The sequence below is a fragment of the Neofelis nebulosa genome, chromosome 10 (genome assembly GCF_028018385.1).
Source record: "Neofelis nebulosa isolate mNeoNeb1 chromosome 10, mNeoNeb1.pri, whole genome shotgun sequence".
In the NCBI taxonomy this organism is placed as follows: domain Eukaryota; kingdom Metazoa; phylum Chordata; class Mammalia; order Carnivora; family Felidae; genus Neofelis; species Neofelis nebulosa.
The window spans coordinates 89,005,100-89,025,126 of record NC_080791.1 but is presented as its reverse complement, the minus strand read 5'-3'; the positions used below and the strand labels follow the sequence as shown (position 1 = coordinate 89,025,126).

The following is a 20,027-nucleotide window of genomic DNA, read 5'->3' as shown; positions in this document are numbered from 1 at the left end:
TACGAAGGGGAGGGCAAAGCTAGCTGTGTGGACGCTGTGGCCCAACCCACGCCTGACTCCCGAATGGAGTGTATGAAAACAACCAGAGCACTACCAGTTATCGCCATCCGGGTTTCTGGGGGCCCTGACATTTTCATGTACTAAGAGAAGCGCAGTAATGCCGTGACTGAGAGCTTGGGCCCAGTAGCCAGACCCCCTACGTTCGAATCTCAGCTCCATCACTTACCAGCTCTGTAGCCATGGACAAGTTACTCAAATTCCCTATGGCTTAAAAGAGGGATAATACCAGCACCACTTCATAAGGTTGGCGTACGGATTAAACAAGGTGAGTATATAGGAAACAGAAGGTCCTGGTGCGGGCACATGGCTAGCGCTCAGTTCGTATTTACTATTGTTACTAATTGTGGTGATCGTTATCTCAGAACTATACAACGCACTGCAAAGAAACCAGTGCAGAAGGTACAAGAGCTCTCTCTAACTGTCAAGAAAGGTTGTGGGGAAGAAAGACGAACTTAGAGGCACCTCCAGAGGACCCTGGCAATGACACCAGAGCAAATGGGAATAGTCTCTCCCGGCTGGAGTTTTGCAGTTAACCTATACTCTCAAATGCTGCAGATTCGAGGAAGAGTTTTGGGGCCTGAGTTTTGCAAATCACCTCCTCGGTGACTCAGCCCTCCCCACCCACCTAGGACCTGTCTGCCCACACTTGCACTTAGGAGGGCCACTTGCCTTGGGTGGACACACCCAGGCAGCCAGTGCACAGCACTGGGGAAGGTCTGGCTTCGGGATGTTCTTTTCCCCCACGACACTCTCCCCTCGTTCTTCGCTTGCCTCCCCCGTGTCTGAGTCTCACTGGGCAGACGATCCCTGGGTAGGCAGGACCTGTCCTAGGTGTGGGCAACTCCAGACTTGGCGAGCTCTATGGCGAGGAGGCACGGTTTGCTATTTCCAGTGTGGCTTTCCCATCAGACATCGGGCTTCCCCATCAGAAGGCTTGCCCCTTCAGGGGCTGCAGGAGACCCACAGAGAAGGCAAGAATCTTCTGTGAAGCTCTTCAGCTTCCCAGCTGCCACCACCTTCACCTTCCAGAAGCAGGGGGGTCAGGAGGGTGCTCAAGGAATCCAACCTCGGAGCAGCATCTCCAAAATAACCAGACCTCCAAGTGGGCTGCTGCTGGGGAGTGTTTTATTTTGAGGCTTAAATTTAGGGGTTGGAGTCATCATCTGCCTGGCTCCCACTCCCTTCTTGGCCCAAGAAGCTAGTAACCCTGTCCTCAGACAGACGTACCCAGCCACAGCAAGCAGCCACCAAAACCACAAACAGACGGGTGATCTCCCTGTTTGGGGCAGACCAAATAAGAACCCCGTGGTGGGCAGCTGACTGGCCAAGCGCCCTTCTCTGCCCTGCCCTGAGCAAAACAGCCATCTCCACTGTTACCATAAACACACAGATGTATTTGCATCCTATGCATGGTGTCCAGCATGCTTCTGTACACAAGACAAAGTTATTTCTATATCTGGATATTCATTTCAGTTCAACAGTTACCAGTAGCTAGGACCAACCCTCGGATCTGGGACCACCAAAAAAAAAAAAGAAAGAAAAGAAAAAGAAAGAAAGAAAGAAAGAAAGAAAGAAAGAAAGAAAGAAAGAAAGAAAGAGAAAGAAAGAAAGAGAAAGGAAGGAAGGAAGGAAGGAAGGAAGGAAGGAAGGAAGGAAGGAAGGAAGGAAGGAGAAAAGAGAGAGAGAGAGAGAGAGAGAGAGAGAGAAAGAAAGAAAGAAAGAAAGAAAGAAAGAAAGAAAGAAAGAAAGAAAGAAAGAAAGAATGTTATACAATCCCTGATGTCAGAGGGCTCCCACAGTGCTGAAGAGGACGGGTAATAGAAGATAGGATGGTTTTGGGTTTTCCCCTTTTTTAGAAGTGTGGCCCCAAAAGATAAAAAGGCCTCCCTGCATGGTTTTACGGTGGGGTTTTAAGGCTAATTAACTGGGGCCCTATGAGAACCAGATACCACATAATCAGAGGTGAGGTTACTGGAATGGCTGCCATCTTATGACACCAGATTCTCAACGTGGGATGGCTCTACCCACCACCACCACCAATTTGGCAAAGCCTGGAGGCATTTTTGGTTGTCACAACTCCGGGAGGGCAGGTGCACTACCAGAATCCAGTACGTGGAAGCCAGAGATACATGGTCGCCCATTAGCTAGGAAACCATATAATACTACATACACCGTGAGCTAGCTAGTCAGGGGTGAGGAACTGTGGCCTTCTGACAATGGGCCCCCCCAGTGCCTAAACTACCTGGTGCACCAAGGAGGCATGGGGTAGACGTTTGCTGAATACACTGTCTAGTTGACTAACATATTAGAGAGTGGGTAAATTAGTAGCAGGGTAACAGAAATACACACACCTTTTTCATTCTGTTTTTTTCACGTATTCAAATCCTATCTTGTCCCTATTGCCACTTCCTCTCCTCCATGGATTCTTCCAGTCTCCTTTGCTCAGCTCAGCATTTCGGTCTCAGCTCAGAAATGCTGTTAGCCTCACAGTCTAAAATGGCCCGGCTATCGATCAGTGCTACATGCTTTATCTGTAGCACCCCGAGGTTCTTGGCTGTAAGTGCCAGCCTCAGACACGTAATTCCTCTGTAGTACCCAGCATAGTGTGGGACCCACAGAAGACACCTGATCAATTCTTAAGGACTGACCAGCAATGTTCACGTTACGTGTAGACACATGGGCTCCGACACATACATACTTAGAAGCACACCCACAATGGATGCATGCCCACATCTAGCAAGCAAGGGTCAAATATATAGCTTGTCTTGGTACTTCACATATTGGAGAGATCAAGAAGTGTAGAGCAGAGGAATATTTAAAAAAAAATTTTTTTTAACGTTTATTTATTTTTGAGACAGAGAGAGACAGAGCATGAATGGGGGAGGGTCAGAGAGAGGGAGACACAGAATCGGAAACAGGCTCCAGGCTCCTGAGCTGTCAGCACAGAGCCCGACGCGGGGCTCGAACTCACAGACCGCGAGATCGTGACCTGAGCCGGAGTCGGCCGCTCAACCGACTGAGCCACCCAGGCACCCCGAGCAGAGGAATATTAAATATTTCTCTCCAAAGCACACATTTTGGGAAACAGACATCAATGTAATCAGGCACTCGATTAAGGAGTTGTAAGGATGTGAATTCATTTATGTAAGATGCTTGCGAAGTTTTTGACTTCTAATCACATGAAGCTATACATTTATTGGTAGAAAAGTATATAGACACTTCGTCAAAATATATACCATGCGCCAACTGGTAGAACATTTGCACATTTGAAATCCTGACTGTCCTAGAAAATTTGGCATGTACCATCACTTTATCCACGCCAAGCCAGATTCCACAACCACAGACTAGGAAACACCCCTTCCTAACTCTGCCGGATTGGTCTGGCTTCCCAAACCCTTGATGGCCAGCTTTGGGGGAGTACACTTTAAAAACATTTTTTTTACGTTTATTTATTATTGAAAGACAGAGTCAGAGCATGAGCAGGGGAGGGGCAGAGAGAGCGGGAGACACAGAATCCGAAGCAGGCTCCAGGCTCCGAGGTGTCAGCACAGAGCCCGACGCAGGGCTTGAACCCACAAACCGCGAGATCGTGACCTGAGCCGAAGTCAGACGCTTAACCGACTGAGCCACCCAGGTGCCCCTGGGGGAGCACATTTTTTAAAGAAAATAGCTCAACTTGCTCAGCGGGTGAAAAGTGGGGTTTGAATTTAAGGTAGGAGGCACTAGTCTACCCTGATGATTCTGAAGAACACTAGTGTGCTTCCCATTCAAGCAGGGACACAAAGGAAATTGACTCATCTGCTTCTCACTGTGCAATCCCCCAGAATTTCTTTCTGAAGCAAAAAAGATCCCCTTTGAGAAACATGCTTTGTCTGTCAGCATCTGCCACCTGCTTCATCTCTTCTTTCACAAGAGTCACTTCCTTTTTAGACTCTGGGTGGAGTTGGCTGAAACAGAGGTGCTGGGGAAACACAGCTCAGCCCTAGCTGAGCCCCAGCCCCAACCCAGCCTCAGCCCCAGCCCAGCCCTCAACCTCAGCACAGTCCCAACCCCAGCCCAGACCCAGCCCAGCCCCAGACACAGCCCCAGCCCAGCCCAGCCCCAGACCTAGCCCCAGCCCCAGCCCCAGCCCAGCATCAGCCCCAGCCCAGCCCTCAGCCTCAGCACAGCCCCAGCCCCAGCCCAGCCCCAGCCCCAGCCCAGCCTCAGCCCCAGCCGAGCCCTCAGCCTCAGCACAGCCCCAACCCCAGCCCAGACCCAGCCCAGCCCCAGCCCAGCCCCAGCCCCAGCCCAGCCCCAGCCAGGACCTAGTGATGGGGATATACAGCACCAGCCCACCTCTACTCAGTCAGGGAACCCCAGCTTGGAACCATCAGCCTGGACACTGCAAACTGATCTCAAATCCCACCTGGGAGACTGCTCCACTCTGCCTTTCAGTTTAAGATCCTTGACTTTTGTAGAAACCCATGTCAGCCTGCCACCCGGGTCCTCAAGACTTTCCCTCTCTGGGGCACGTACAGTCTGCTAAACAAACACTGAAGGTTTCCAGTGAGCATGTGAGGAGGGGCTTTCTGGGTCAACGCCTCCAAAATGCTGGCAGAGTTGGGGTGAGGGCTTCCGCAGGCAGGCCCTCTTTCTTCATTTTTCAGGCAGAGGACATTGCCCTAACTTGTCTCTTAGACAAGGAACAGCCTCTCCCTTTTTTCCAAGCCTGCAAATGAGAGCATGTCTAGAAGGGCAGCTGGACGCTGATAAGGGAATCGACTTATTTTAGTCACAAATAACTAGGTTGGCATCTCTTGACAGCTGTGGCCAAGCCCAGGGAGAGACAGTCCAGGGTAGGGCAGGGTAGAGCAGCCAGGAGTCCACAGCCTGCCAGGCGGAGCGAGAAAGCCATTCACACCAGGCTTCACGTTAGCTGGTCACAAGGGATGGGGAGGATATGGGAGCGACATACGCATGCAATTTCCAAAGCAGTGAATCAAAGGGGCGTTAGCATTGGAGTCCAACACGGGGTGGTGGGGGGTGGTGTTAGACAATGGGAAATCCCAGCTCCACCATTTACTAGCTGTGTGTCCTTGGGCAAGTCATAACACCTCCCTGAGTCTCAGTTTCCTGAGCTAGAAAATGGGGTTAACTAAACATATTTAGCACGTCATGAGGCTTCCATAGAATAATCTATTCAAACCCTCTGGCGGAATGCCTAGCACAAAGCCAGTGCTCAGTAAATGCATTTCCTGGGACTTAGAACCCTACTTTGCAATAGGAGCGTCGGGCTTTTACAACAGGGGTGCTCTTAACTCTGAGGGATTTAGCCATCCTCCAAGGAGGCCCTAGAGGCCCGAGGACAGTACAGAGCCTCTTCCTCGAGAAGCACTTTTGTTTTGTGGTAAGAAATATATACCATTATTCTTTATCTTAAGCTCAAACCGTGTATATCATAGAGGAAAATAAAAAATTGTAGTGAATGTGGAAGGTAGCATTTAGGGTGTGAAACCAGTGTTAGGCTCACCCCGGGGACAGAGGTGGAGTCCTTGGTGATGGGGGTATTTCAGAGCCCCGTGGATGGAAGATGTCCAGCCCTAAGTCTGCTGCGAGAGAGAAAGTCACTCCTCCCTCCTATTCAGGGTCTTCTTCCTCCATGGGAAAAAGAAGGGTTTTTCTAAATGGTCCTTGGAGTCCCCATTGGTGAGTCTATGACAATGAGTCAAGAAATACTTTTTGAATGAATGGAAGGGGATCTGTCATAACTTAAGAATTTCATGCTGCCCATGCTGCTTCTGCGTGGGGCAATTTGGAAGAAAATGGAACCATTTCTTACTGGCCGCCAGCCTCACACACACCTACTTGGCACGGCGCCTCGGCAGGAAATGAGATGTCCAATGGGTATCTGGGGAATAACTGAATTAATTGATGCTAACCTCAGTAGTGATGGATTTCTTGCTTCTCCACCTGGGAAAACACAGCCAAAGCCCTAACTCCCAGGAAGAGGGGTCTCTAATACTCCCAGGGAGCAGAAGGGCACTTGTCACCCCCAAGAGCTCTCTGATGTACCCCTCTTTCTCAACACCAGGGGCGCAATTCCCCAGCAGTGACCTCTGGCCCACAGGGGAAAAGAGACACCAGACGTGGGAGGGCTCATCCCACTTGTCCTCTACCCAGGGCCACTTTCTACTTCCTGCATATGACACCTAATTCACGGTGTCCTCCAACTTAATTTCTTGTCCAGTGTTGCTTAACTTCATCTGGCCATTTCTCTACTTTTTGCTTCCGGATATGAAGGATGGACCCTTTCTTCCTCCCCAAAGCCTTGCTCCTTTCCAAAGTTTCCTCATTGTCTTCTGGAGGTCCCCCACCCCCAACTGGGATCCTGGGGCAAAAGTACTGCCTCTCCTCCCCCTCCTCTGCCTCCTTCCCCTCTCTGCCTGCCCAGCCAAGCTGCTGTGAAGTCGCATCTCCCTTCCAAGTCTCAGTTCCTTCCAAGCAATGTTACAAGCACATGAAAGCCAAGGCCCAGGCAGTTACTGCCCCTGGCACTTTTTTGTGCTTCCTCTAAATGACGCTTCCCAAAAGGAGAATGAAAACGTGGAGCAGGAGTGAACCCATGGTCTCTGGGTCAGGATGGTGTCAAATATTTGGGGATGAGACCCTTAAGAAGAATCAGGGAGGCAGGTTGGAAGGAGTCAGGAGTCAGAATCCTCAGAAACAAAGCAGAAGACATCACCAGAAGGTAATGTACAAATAAAGTTCCCTGGAGGTCTCAGAGAAGGCCAGGGCTCTTTCTGCACTCCAGGTTTTCTCTTCTCTGGCGTCCCAAGTGTTTTTGCCTTTCAAGGACTTGTTGGAGCTCAGGTCGCCTTGGAAGCCTCTGATGGCCTCGGGTCCACCTCAACCCTCCATCCCCAGACTCTTTCCAAGCATGCCCGTGCCATACATACAGTCTAACGTACTCCCACTAAACACAGACTAATGGACCTGGGTTCACATGCGCACCAATCCTTCTGGCTGTGCGAGAACTGGCAAGTTACTTAACCTCTCTGAGTCTCGGTTTGTTTCCCTCCTGAAGCCGGGCTAGTAACAGGACGCTTCTCGCTGGGCCACCGTGAGGGCAAAATAAGGCAACACTTGTAAACATTCAGCACAGTGCCCGGCACAGTGAAAGCGTGCAGTAAAATGCTGGCTGGTGCTGTCATTTCTTCTATTATTATGATTATTATCATTATTATTCTTTGTGTTTCAGGAATCTGAATCTTTGATCCCCACTTATTCCCAGTCTGCAGGATCCAGGTAAGACTGTATCTTTACTTTCTTGGTACCCCCCCCAGAGCTGGGTTTAATAAATACTTGCCGAGCAGAATTAACCATAGGCTGAGCTGTCTTACTGACCCAGCTGGCACTTCTTAAAAGAAAAATTAATTTTGCTAGCAATAAGCAAATCAGCCATGTAATTATCTGTACATATATAGACAAAGGGAAGGAACGCTTGGAGTTCGGTCTCACCAGACTACCTCACATGCCGACACCCACTCCACAGCCACTGAAAGATACAGCCCCTGTTTGGACGGGGGTATCGACAGCCCCAGGTCCAGGGTCCCTAACACGACCCTGATGCCCAGGCTTCCCCCCCTCCCACCCCCCTCCCTGTTCTGAGGCTGCCAGGCTGGGAATATGAGCCACCTTACTGTCTGGATTTCCCCTAACTGATTGGCAGGAGCAGGAGGTTTGAGTAGCTGGTTCAGTCATTGCTTTTCCACCTCACACTCCCTGCCCCAGGCTGGCACCTCGTGGAAACCCAGAACCTCACAGAGCTGGTTCAAGTTCCCACAAGCGCTAGTCAGTGACTGGAGCCAACTGTAAGAGCTTTGGAACCCAGGCGGGGTGGGGAGCCGCAGGGCGCCGGCACCCCTTTCTGGAAGGCTCATTGCCACCAGCTCTCACACCAACACCTCTGTGGCCACCTGGTCAGTAGCCCCGGCCCCTGCCCCGCCTAGCCCTGCCCTGCCCGGGGACAGCCCAGCCAGGCTTCCAGCGCCCTTGGGCACAGGAGCCCGTTGGTCCAGACACCGGCGGCGCGCACCCTGGAGTACAGTTACTTTCTGCCTTGTGCTCCGGCACCCGCGACCTCACCCAAAACTGCGCGCCGGCAGCCGGCCCGGCCAACTTTCTTCGCTCTTTTCTCTTTTCCTTTCAACAAAACGGTGCTTCGCACCAACCCACACTCCGAGAGCTTAGCGCAAATCCTCGCCCCGCTCTCCTTCACCAAGTCCACGCCGCTGGCCGCCCGCTGGCCGCCCGTCCCCGGGGGCCCACTCAGCCAGGTGGCTGCAGGGTCCGTCCCGGCCGCCCGGGCCACTCCCTCCCGCTGCCCCCGAGGCACTCACCGATCTGCGCCAGGCTCAACTGCGAGAGGCACAGTCCCCAGGCTAGGCGCCACCAAAACTTGTCCATGGTGAGAGCGAACCGAGGGGGCGAGCGCGGGGCGCCGGGGGTGGGGTCCGGTGCGCTGGGCGGGGGCCGGCGGAGCACGGGGCGAGCTGGGCGGCCCGAGCCTATCGGGGGCTGGGGTCCGGCTGGGCAATGAGGGCGCCTGGGAAGTTGGGTGCAGTTTTTATTCAAGGGCTGAAAGAGTGACCTAAGAGGGAGGGAGGGAGCGAGGGCAGGACACACCCAAGCGAGGGGGCTGTGACTAAGCAGCCCGCAGAGGTTTAAAGACGCAGCAGCCCTCCCCTGCGCTGGCCCTTCCGCCCCCGCCCCGCGCCCCGAGCCACGCAGAGACTGTAAACGCGGGCGGCCTTAACGGGCGCCGCGGGGGCCCCGGGGGTGCCCGTGAGCCCCGGGACGCACCGGTTTCCTCTCCCGGCCCGCTGGAAGGGCGGCCTCTGGACGGGCCAGGGGATGGCCCGTCCTGAAACCTTAGCCCGGTTGGGTTGAGCCTCCGGCCCCTCCTCTCCGCTAGGTTTCTCTGTGAATGGGGCTGGAGAGTGATCTCTCGGATTTCACCGGCGGGCTGGATATTCTGGGACAGGAGATGGGATGGGGGCGAGGTCCGGCACTGGGTAGTGGCGCTCCCCAGCTCACGGTGGCAAGGAGGGGTGGGGAGCTTGTGATTCTTCCCAGGGGAAGAGGACAGAGGACGAGCGCACTCTTGTTCCCCTGAAAGAGAAGCGAAGTGGAGTTTTCCTTCTTACCAGGGCGGCTCAGAGAAAGCTAAGGATGGTCAGCCAGGGGGCTGCTATTTCCCTCCTCCAACCCATGTGTCATCTTCCAGTCCCAGGCTGGCACCTGGACCCATCCACTCATTCATCCATCCAGTCACCTGTATTCATTCATCCTCCCAAACATCGTTCCACCTGCCCATTCATCTTCTACCCATCTTTGCTCACATCCTACAGGGCTGTTGCATCTTTCCCACCCCCTTCCATCCACTTGTCCAACGGCACATCCTTTCTTCTAGCCATCCATCTCCCACTTATTCTTCCAATGACGCTCCCATACAACTTCTCCTCCACCTTCCCATATGCTTTTCCACACCTCTTCATAACCCTACATCCATCCATCTGTATGCTGTCCTCCTCTCCAGCCAGCCAGCCAGCCAGCCAGCCACATTTGTGCTTCAGTGTATCTATCCAGTGCCCATCATCCACTTCTCCATTCGCCATTTTATCCACCCTCTCATCCACCAAATATCCACCCTCTCTCTCTTGCTCCTATTTATACTCCTAGCTAAGCAAACATTAATCCACTTGCCCCTATCTGTCCTCCCCAATACATCTCAGAAAAGGGAGGAAGATGGTCCCCGGAGGGATTTCGAGTTAGAAAAATCATACTTTGAGGGGCTCCTGGGTGGCTCCGTTGGTTGAGCGTCCGACTTCAGCTCAGGTCATGATCTCACAGTTCGTGGGTTCAAGCCCCGCGTCGGGCTCTGTGCTGACAGCTCAGAGCCTGGAGCCTGCTTCGGATTCTGTGTCTCCCTCTCTTTCTCTGCCCCTCCCCCACTCATGCTCTATCTCTCTCTGTGTCAAAAATAAATAAAACATTTAAAAAATAAAAAAAAAATGAAAAATCATACTTTGCATTATAATCTCATATCTACCTGTAAAATCCAGTGATTTGACATTTGAAAAGCAAAAGCAGTGTTTATTGTTAATGTGGACCACTGAAAGTGTATCTGAATGGGCTTCTCGCCTGGTGGGGTACATAGAAAATGGTAATGGCTGTCAGGGACTGTGGGACTGAATTCTCGCCAGGCTAGAATTCCCGAGCCAAAGGAATTCCCTTTTGATTTTGTTATTTGTTGAAAGAAATTGAAAAATTGAGAGAAAGTGCATGCAGCTTTCCTTATTCATCAAGCGTGTAGCGAGCGCTCAAGAGTATCAAGATGGAAAGGATCTGCCCTATCTATCTTCAGGGGCCTCACACTCTCGCGGGGAATCAGACTCACAAGCCGGCTGTCACCACACAATAAGAAATGTGCTGTGAAATATGTGTGACAATATCCACGGCAGAAGATCGCTATGGATAGCCATCTTGCTATCCATCTGAGAGAAGAGAGCCTGCAGAGCACTGCACCCTTTCCTGGGGAACACCAGACCAGGGGGCCTTCACAAGGGAGGTGATATTTGAGGTCTTGAAGGAGGAGGAGGGATTCTTCAGAAGAAAGGGCAAGGGCACAAGACATCCAGCAACAGCATTACTCTGTAGTAATTAATTGCAAGGATTTAGGAACCAGGACGCCTGGCCTCGTACATTGCGTTGTGCAACCTTAAGCAAGTAAATTAGCCTCTAGTCCTCGGTTCTTCTCACATCTAACATGGGGTTAATATCAGTGTCCTTTCCATAGGATTGGTGAGCAGTAAATGACTCAAAAGTCCTGCATATATTAAGCACTAGATATATGTATATGTGTATATATATACGCATATAGTAAGCTCCGTAAATGTGTTTGCTATCATGACTAAAAGCAAAATTGTGACTAAGCAGGGAAAAGTGAAAGCACATGACTTGTTCAGGCAATGTCATAGAGCGGCTTGCATGTTCGATTAGATGAAGATATCGAGGGAGGACAGCAAGAAGGGAGGCCAGAGAGGTAAACAGGACCCCCCTCCCCCCCACCCGCCAGCTCAGGTCATAGACTATGCCAGGAAGTTTGAACTTGACCCCTAGGAAATAGTGAGCCATAGAACTTTCCTTATTATTGTTGTTCTTGCTGCTGTTATTGTTGTTGTTATTATTATCGTGCTAAAATACACATGTCCTAACATTTACCATTGCAGCCATACAGTGGCCCTCAGCACATGCACAGAATTGTGTGGCTATCACCACCGTCTTGGTCAGCTTGGGCTGCCAGAACTGAGCATCACAGGCTGGATGGCTTACGCAGCAGAGATTTATTTGTCACAGTTCAGGAGGCTGGGAAGTCCCACATCAGGGCGCCAGCATGGCTGGGTTCTGCTGAGAACAGTCTTCTGGGTTTGCAGAGGGCTGTCGTCTATCCTTACATGAAGGGGGGGGAGAGAGACAGAGACAGAGAAGGAGGCAGACAGATAGGGAGGGAGAGAGACAGACAGAGAGAGAGGAAGGGAGAGAGAGGGAGGAAAGGAGAGGGAGAGGGAGGGAGGAGAAGAGAGGGAGAGAGGCAGGGAGAGGGAGAGAGAAACAGAGACGGAGACTGAGATGGGGTGGGGGAGGGACCAAGCTTGCTGGTGGGTCCTTCTTATCAAGGCACTAATCCCTTTCATAAGGGCTCCACCCTCCTGACCTAATTACCTCCCAAAGTCCCCACCCCCAAATACCATCACACTGGGGGTTAAGAGTCCAAAATATGAATTTGGGGGAGACAAACACGCAGCCAATAACAAAGGCTTTCCAGTTCAGTGTAAGGATTCGAGTTGGGGAGAGCCTGCTTGAGTGTAGGCTGCTCCTCCTGCATTCTCAGGGACCTGCTCCCCAGCCACCAGTGGCCAGTTTCAAGATTCAGGGGGGAGGGGGGTGGGGGAGGGCGGGGGGTGCCAGCTGGAAAGAGAACGGTGCCTCTGACCCCTATCGGAAAAGCAGGTGCTTTGAAAAATGCTGCCCGTAGTGGCAGAGTTGTCTGTCCCCAAGAGGCACCGCCTTCCTGAAACACATGGGGGCAGGCTGCCCCCCCCCCCAAGAAGATCTTCAGACTTTAATCACCTGAGAAGCCAGGCCTAGTGAGTTCCCTGGAAAGGGCACTGGCCCAGGAGTGACCTCGCAGATCTCCCATTACTTCCAGGGCCTTGTTGCAAGAGGGGAGTGAAATGGGATGGTATTCACTGCGAAGATGTGTTTACATTGTCTTACCGCGTTTCATAGAACCTGCAGGTTCCTGGAGACCCTCAGAGACAGACACAGAGATCAAAGCAAAGGCTTAAGCGGGGGCTGTGCCTCCCCCCACCCTGACCCCATTCCAAGCGCAAAAGTTCCAAGCTTATCAGTTTGATAACCTTAGAGGACTGTGGGAGGCTTCATTTCCACAAAGGATTTTACTTTGAAAAAGTTATATAAAAACCACTCAACGAGGCCATCTCCAACGAAGCCTGGTTCCCTGCTGCATATGTGCAAGTTGTAACAATCGGCAGATGAAGCGTGGAGAGGGAAGGTGCCTCACAAAGGTTAGGGGGCTATGCAAATTCTTCCAGGAGGAAATATTTTGCCTGCCTGCTTCCCGACAGTTTAGTGAGGGACTGACTGAGGTTGTTTGCCCCATGCCACAAGTGAGTCATTTCAAACTGACCTGACAATTCACTGAGTCAGGACCAACCTTTGGGAATTCCTGGATCACCTCTTTGCGCTCACCCTCTCACCGTCTTTCCACCCCACACTCCCCGCCCCCCACCCCCTCCCCCCTACACTGGCCATACCACGGTCTCACAAAGACATTCCCATGCTCTTTTTTTGAGACTGTATAATGCTTAGGTCCTTAAAGTTACTGATTTTAGATGTTCAGTATCTGTTGTGTGTTGCACCAATTACCTTTCTAAGTGAAACCAGCTGTGGGAAACTGGAAGAGAGAGCTTGAATTGATCTGACTTAACATGAGGTTACACTACTAGGTCAGGGTCCAGGACACGACTGGCAGCCTTGGACCGAGGAAGCCCAGGTCTGAGCAGTGGCTCACCCCCTTATCAGCCCGGTGAGTTTACTTGGGTCACTTAACCTCTGGGAGTTTGGGTTATTTCATCTACCACATGAGGTTCATAAGACCTTTCTCACAGTCTGTTGTGAATAGTAAGTGAAAGAAGGCATCAGGACTCTACCGGGGGGCCGGCCTCCTGGTAGGGCTCAGGGATCCACCAACCGCTAAGCTACCTGAGGACAGGGACATGTCTGTCTTAGACGCTGTCATTACGAGACTCTCAGTTCCTGACTATTCCCTGTCTCTGACATATATACCTTTCCCAATAAAGAATGGCTTGTTCTTTTTCCTCCCGAGACACTTTACAGGGTGACATTGGGAATTACAGGAGCCAATAGATAGCAGCATTTGGACAAGCTGACGCTTTCTAGACAAATGCAAGCCGCGGCGTCCGATCTGGGTGACCGTTTTCAGACCTGGTGGAATTTGAGCGTGGTTCACTCTAGCAGACTAGGATTCGTATGTTTATTTTTCCTGAATTTGGGGGCCTGCTGGCTTCTGACTAGTAAAAAAATCTTGTTCTTCCTAAGCAAAGAAAAAGTCAAATCTAAACCAAATGTGAGCAGGAGTGTGTGGAGCAAGGCGGGGAGGTGGGACTGAATCATGGGATTTGAGGATTATAAACACAGCAGGCCACCAGACGCTTTTAAAGGGACAACATTGAATTCCTACACGGGGCTGCTTACCACAGAAGGAGCGATCTGGCAGAGTAAATCAAACACCATTCCAGTTCAACTTTAACTAAAAAAAAAAAAAAAAAAAAAAAATCCATCTTTAGTTCATTCTCAATGAGTAAATTCTACACATGCAAATGAACAGTGGTGAAAAAGCCCTTGTGAAATAATTATTAGTGAAGGCTAAATAAACTGGTAATTTGGAAAGCAATCTTCATGACAAATAAATGGCATCGAATGACTAATTAGTCTCGAGCTAACCAAGTATGATTACAGTGCTGAGCTTTTAGCATTACTAAGGCTTTCAAAGGAGGGTAAATAAAATAGCCAGTGTGGCCACTGCCCCTAGAAATGCCAAGGGGACCGGATGCCTCTTGATTCCGGATACATCCATGTCAGTTGCAGCTGTGATGCAGACCTTTGAAAGTTAAAACAGTATGCCGATAGGTCAAAGCCCACAGTTCAATGGTAGTTAATTTAGAAATGTGAATTTTTGAAGGTGAAATTTGAATTAATGGTGTGTGGCTTTATGCAGAAGGCTAGCTGGGGGGAAGTGAGAGACTGAAGTGAGAGAAGTAAGACAGTCTCTACCGTTAACGCTATTATTGTTTAAGAGAAATGCGGTTGTATTCCTTTTAAGTTCATAGAGCAACTAAAATCTTCATTCATTTTCTTTCCGTTTCATACGAATCGGTAGCTAAACGTCTACTGGAAGGCTGGAAGGGGATGGCACTGATGAACATCTAAGTAAGCATGATTCGTGCTGGCCGTATTCATAGTTGGCGTATAAACGGTGACTAACGTCCCTGGGTTGCCTGAAAATTGTTCCCTTTGTTCCTTCACTATGTGACTACTGTGTGCTGAGCACAATTTAAACATTCTTAGTTCTGTCATAACTCATTCTCATCACTCCTCTGCTGCTGCTATCGCCACCAATGCCACCAATGCCATTGTCACCGCCACCAATGCCATTGTCACTGCCACCATCACCACCACCGCCAGAACCCCCGCCGTCATCACCACAATTACCACCATGGTCACTACCACCAGTACTTAGTATGTATGCCAATGTTATTTAATTACCGCAACAACCCTATGAAAAGTTTACTCCTCCTTTACAGATGAGGTAACTGAGGCTTGGAAAGGTTGGGTGACGTGTCCCAAGCCTCTTTATTTTACTTGAGGGAGATCTTTCTTGCCATTACAAGATGCAGGGACAGAACATCTCGACCCCTTTCTGATTCTGGATCTAGCAAAAATGCTAAGCCAATTGGAGTTTGAACTCGCTTTCACTGAGTTTTATTCCAATAAATGTCTTTTTAGAGGGAAGATGCCTTTAGAAACTGTTGTTAGAGTAGGGGTGGTGGAGGGAAGGTTGCTAAGGTGGAGGGTAGAGACTGCTCATTCTTACTCAGGACTTCTGGCTCTAATCTCAGGTCCTGTGATTCTGCATTCCATGTTCTTTTTCACTACCCAACCTCACCTACCAACCCTCCCCCTTAGCATCCAATTATACCCAAAGAATGCAATGATTTCTCCTGCACTGTTACTGAAACCAGACATCCCTGATGGTTTGCCCACAGTTGTGTGGCCCTCCAAATGAGTGGCAGGCCTTCCCAGGCCTTCTGCAGAACGCTCCTTTCTGCCTGAACACGCCTCATAGACTATTTCAAAAGCAAAACCCTTCAGCTGGCAAATGGTAACAGCTGCTTCTCTTCAAAACACCCAGCGGGTAAAACTTCTGGGCTCCAATGCACAGGCCTAACACTCTAGCCAAGTCTGGATGGGTCTCAGTGTTAACTCCTGCAGAAAAGGTTATAGGTAGTGAACTTGGATGTGAGGCCGGGCCAAAACCCGTTGTATTGCTGGATACTGTTTCTCAGCCACAGTAGACTGTGACTGTAGAAGACGTTGTGTGGGTGAGAAAGAAACTTGTACTTAATTGGGGGAGGTTGTGGTGAGGGAAGGGGAAGGAGAGGAGAGTGTGTGAGTGGTAGAGGGAGGACAAAAGGGCACAGACATGAGCCCACCATGATAGGAAGGGAAATGAAAGTCTTCTAACCATCAGCCAGGTACGTATTACATGGATTCAGCACCAAGGAAAAACCAAAGGGGAACTAGACCCACCCTCTCTCCCCAAAATGATTATGGTCTAGATCAGGGTTGGCCAATCACTTATTTGCATCAAGTACTACTCTAAATACTGGGAATACAGCAGGAAAAAGAGAGAGAGAGAGAGAGAGAGGGAGAGAGAGAGAGAGAGAGAGAGAGAGAGACCAGTGTTTTGTTATTACTGAGGACATTGGGGGAGGGTGCAGGGTAAATTTAATAAGGTAGAAAGGAAAGTCTGTCTGAAGAGGTAACATTTGAGCCGTATAAAACATTAGAGAAGCACTTCCAAAAAGAAGGCAGAGCAAATGTAAAGGTTTGAGATGAGAATATTCTTGGTATGTTTGAAGAACAGAAAAGGCCAGCGGGGCTGGAACTGAGTGAGCGAGCGAGAAAGTGAAGGAGGGTCAGCTTTAGCTCTTAGGTGGCCTTGCAGGCTACAGGAGGAAGTCAGGATTTTGTGCTGATTTCAGAAGGATTTGGGTGGGTTTTCCTTGACTCTCCAGCTCTGGTGAACTGGTAGTGACTGCTTAGGTCACTGTGATGAGAAAGATTCAGAAGCCTTACAGCTCAGTGGGGAAGAGTTCAGTGATGGCTTAAGAATATATAGAATAGATGAGGCAATGGTAACACTTGTGATCAATATTTACCATCTCTGAGAAGGATTGAATATTAAGTTGCACTAGTCAGGTTACATCCCAGGTTATGCTGCAGTGGCCACATCACTAAAATCTCAGTGGATTAAGGCGATCGTCCAAGTGACTTCTTGTCATGCTAAGTCTACTGTAGGTCCAGGCAATTCTTCAAAGCGGCTGTCTTCCATGCAGTAGCTCAGTGATTCTGCGTGGTTTGATTTTATGGCACCTGCATTTTAACAGAATGGCTGTATCAGGGAAACAGAACAGTAAAGGATCTCTTACCAGTGACTAAATGCTTTGGCTCAGAAATAATTCATGCCGTTTCTGCTTACACCCCATCGGCTAAAACTAGTCACATGACCCCATCTAATTGTAAGCGAGCTGAGAGAGGGTAATTCTCCCATGTGCCTATATGTGGAGGAGAATCTAAGTAAGCAGTAAAAATCTAACATGTAAGTCCACGTTAAAGAAAGTCTAGTCACCCTCCGATGCATTTTTGTAATGAACTGGCTGAGGAGTAGTAAATAAAAAAGGACTTCAGAAAGGAGTGACATTGACCAGGTATATTCCCAAAAAGCTCTATAGACAAGGGTACCTGAGTGATCTTAATAGATGGTCTTGTTAGAAAGTCACCCTCCAGCTCCATTGTACCCTCTCCAAACCCACTAAATGCTTTTCTTTTCCTGGTCCAACCCCATCCACCAGTTTGCAATAGGGTCTTTGCACTTGTCTGGCTCTTTTAACTTATTACTTTGGATGCAATATCATATTTGCTATGTAACCTTGGACAATTTACTCAACCTCTTAGAGCTTAAGTTACTCATTTAATGCTGTATATTATTATTGTGAAAATTAAAGTACACAGTGTAACAATGCATCTATTTAGCTTAACATAGGTTTTGGAATAGAGCACGTCCAAAAAATTGAAGTTACCGTTATTTTTTTTAAAAAGAAAGCCTTTATTATTTTTTTATTAACAAAAAGTACAGAAAAAAAGTAGTTCCAGAGTTCGTTCAGTGGTTCAATGATAGTGTTACAGACATAAAATCTGTTCATCTTTCTGTACCACTGTTAACATGCCAGCTTCCATTCTCAATGCGGTTTGCCTCATGTCACAAAATAGTTACCGAAGATCCCGGCATTAAATCCTCATTTGACGGTGTCCAAAGCTGAAGAAAGGAGGTAGGCAAGAAGAAAAGGATCTTTCATCATATGGTTCTCTCCTTTCATCAAAGAGAAAAATTATCCTCAAAAGCTCATCATCCCCCAGCCAACCTCCGCATGTCTCAAGTTTAAATTCTGTCCTTTCTTGGCTTTATAGGTACTGCCCTAGCCCATTTTTCATTCTACCTTTCAGATGGCTTTCTCTTTCCGTATTTTGTGGCCTAATTTTAGCTAGTGACAAATTAACTCAGCAACACATATATAATGGCTCAAATACATAGAGATTTATTTTTGAGTCATCTAACACTTACGAGGGTTTTTGGATAGGTAAGATGTTGGGGACGATGGAAGATTCATGTTAATGGAGGCTCCGCAATTCTCAACGCTGCTGGGGCCATTCCCATTCCATCAGCGGAAGGAAAAGGAGGATGTAGGAGCACTGTCTGGTGGTGGTAGTGGTGGGGTGGTTATGAGCCAGGCCTGGTATGGGACCATCACTTCCATCCATGTCTCATTGAATGGGTTCTAGCCATCCCTGGGCAATGGAGTCCATCTGTGAGTCCAGTGGAAAGGGGGTGAAAGTGGAGGTGAATCCATCCCTGGCTCTTCTGCTGAATCCTTTCCTGCATTCCTTCTCCTGATTTAGACCTCCTCAAGGAGATGTCCAGGTTTTTATCTGTTTCTTCACTTTTCCCCTAGGCTTACTTCGCCTACGATGCCACAACCACGAGAAAGGAGACTGGCTTCACTCATTGAGCATTCCTACACCTTCCAAGTGTCCTGTTCACTTTTCTTCTTGTTTTCCACTTGAATACTGGGTTAGTCCAATTGAAGACATCGGGAGAAGGTTTGGGGCAAAAAGAAAGAGAATGGACTGCCAGCATGGGTTTGATTCCAAGACCAGCCATCTGGGAACTTGAACACAGTTTATAGGCGGGAAATGGCCCATGTAGTCCTGGACTATAAACCGGTGGCTTTCTTTACCAACTCACTGGAACCTTGGGAGCCCAGTTTTAGTACTATTTATAACCTGCTCTGAGATCATGTCCCCAAATACTAATTTCAAAGGATTTTAATATAAAGGTGCTCTTCAATCACAGACTTTTCATAAACAAATACATTTGGGAAACACTAGGTTAAAAGAGGTGAACAGGTGTCCCTACTCTAAGCACCCTTCCTTGGTTTTTTTTTCACGCATCAACCATTTCTTAAGTGTTTGGTAGCATTAGGCACCATGCGAGTCTCTGTGGATGGGTTCTCAACACACTCATATGGTCCCTATTCTCCAGCGATATAAAATATAGCACCAAGATGCACTGTAAGTTTCCAAGAGGGGGCCATAGTACGCAGTTTTCCCCAATACTATTTGACCACAGACACCTCCCTTTTTTTTAAAAAAAAAAGGAGTATGATAAATTCCCACATACCCATCACCCGGTTTCAACAATTACCAACTCATGGCCCATTCTGCCTATCTGCACCTCCTACTTCCTTCCTCACCACCTGATTATTTTGAACAAATACCAGACATCGTATCTTTTTATTGGTAGATTGCTCATTATGTGTCTCTAAAAGATAAGGGCTCTTTGAAATAACATAAACCACAATACTGTCATTACATTATTGGTGATTTTGAATTTTCTCCACTAGTGGTTTATATATATTAAAATATATGTCTATATTTTATAATATATTATATATTATAAAATTTTAATATATATAAACCACTAATGAAGAAAATTCAAAATCAGCAATAATGATATATATATAAAACACATACATATATAATATATACATACGTATTCACACTTTTGAATCAAATAATCTTATTTTATTTTATTTTTTAAATTTTTTTTAAAAGTTTTATTTATTTTTGAGACAGGGAGAGACAGAGCATGAACAGGGGAGGGTCAGAGAGAGGGAGACACAGAATCTGAAACAGGCTCCAGGCTCTGAGCTGTCAGCACAGAGCCCGACGCGGGGCTCGAACTCACGGACCACGAGATCATGACCTGAGCCGAAGTCGGCCGCTTAACCGACTGAGCCACCCAGGCGCCCCCAAATAATCTTATTTTAAAAATATATTAAGAGGGGCGCCTGGGTGGCGCAGTCGGTTAAGCGTCCGACTTCAGCCAGGTCACGATCTCGCGGTCCGTGAGTTCGAGCCCCGCGTCAGGCTCTGGGCTGACGGCTCGGAGCCTGGAGCCTGTTTCCGATTCTGTGTCT

General features: G+C 48.8%; 1 protein-coding gene and 2 long non-coding RNA genes across 23 annotated transcripts in view; 1 reads left to right on the top strand and 2 right to left on the bottom strand.

The window, feature by feature from the left end:
- The window catches only part of CD44 (CD44 molecule (Indian blood group)), a 90,880-nt gene extending 82,180 nt beyond the window's left edge, over positions 1-8,700 (bottom strand). For 3 of the 18 annotated variants that reach the window (XM_058688616.1, XM_058688618.1, XM_058688620.1), the window contains exon 1: positions 8,442-8,699. In XM_058688616.1, coding sequence (XP_058544599.1) covers positions 8,442-8,508 — 67 coding nt within the window. In that variant the 5' untranslated portion in view covers positions 8,509-8,699. Of the gene's footprint in view, positions 1-8,441 lie in introns of all 18 variants that reach the window. The other 15 variants (XM_058688622.1, XM_058688621.1, XM_058688623.1 and 12 more) reach the window with 9 other exon arrangements.
- The window catches only part of LOC131487703 (uncharacterized), a 28,407-nt gene continuing 14,543 nt past the window's right edge, over positions 6,164-20,027 (top strand). For 3 of the 4 annotated variants that reach the window (XR_009249901.1, XR_009249902.1, XR_009249899.1), the window contains exons 1-2: positions 6,164-6,790; positions 7,301-7,347. This is a non-coding gene — a long non-coding RNA (uncharacterized LOC131487703). Of the gene's footprint in view, positions 6,791-7,300; positions 7,348-18,500; positions 18,896-20,027 lie in introns of those variants that run through there. The other variant, XR_009249900.1, reaches the window with a different exon arrangement.
- On the bottom strand, positions 11,429-13,952 carry LOC131487705 (uncharacterized). Its single transcript, XR_009249903.1, has 2 exons — positions 13,903-13,952; positions 11,429-11,548 (listed from the first exon to the last, which is right to left on the bottom strand). It is a non-coding gene; the product is annotated as an uncharacterized LOC131487705 (long non-coding RNA).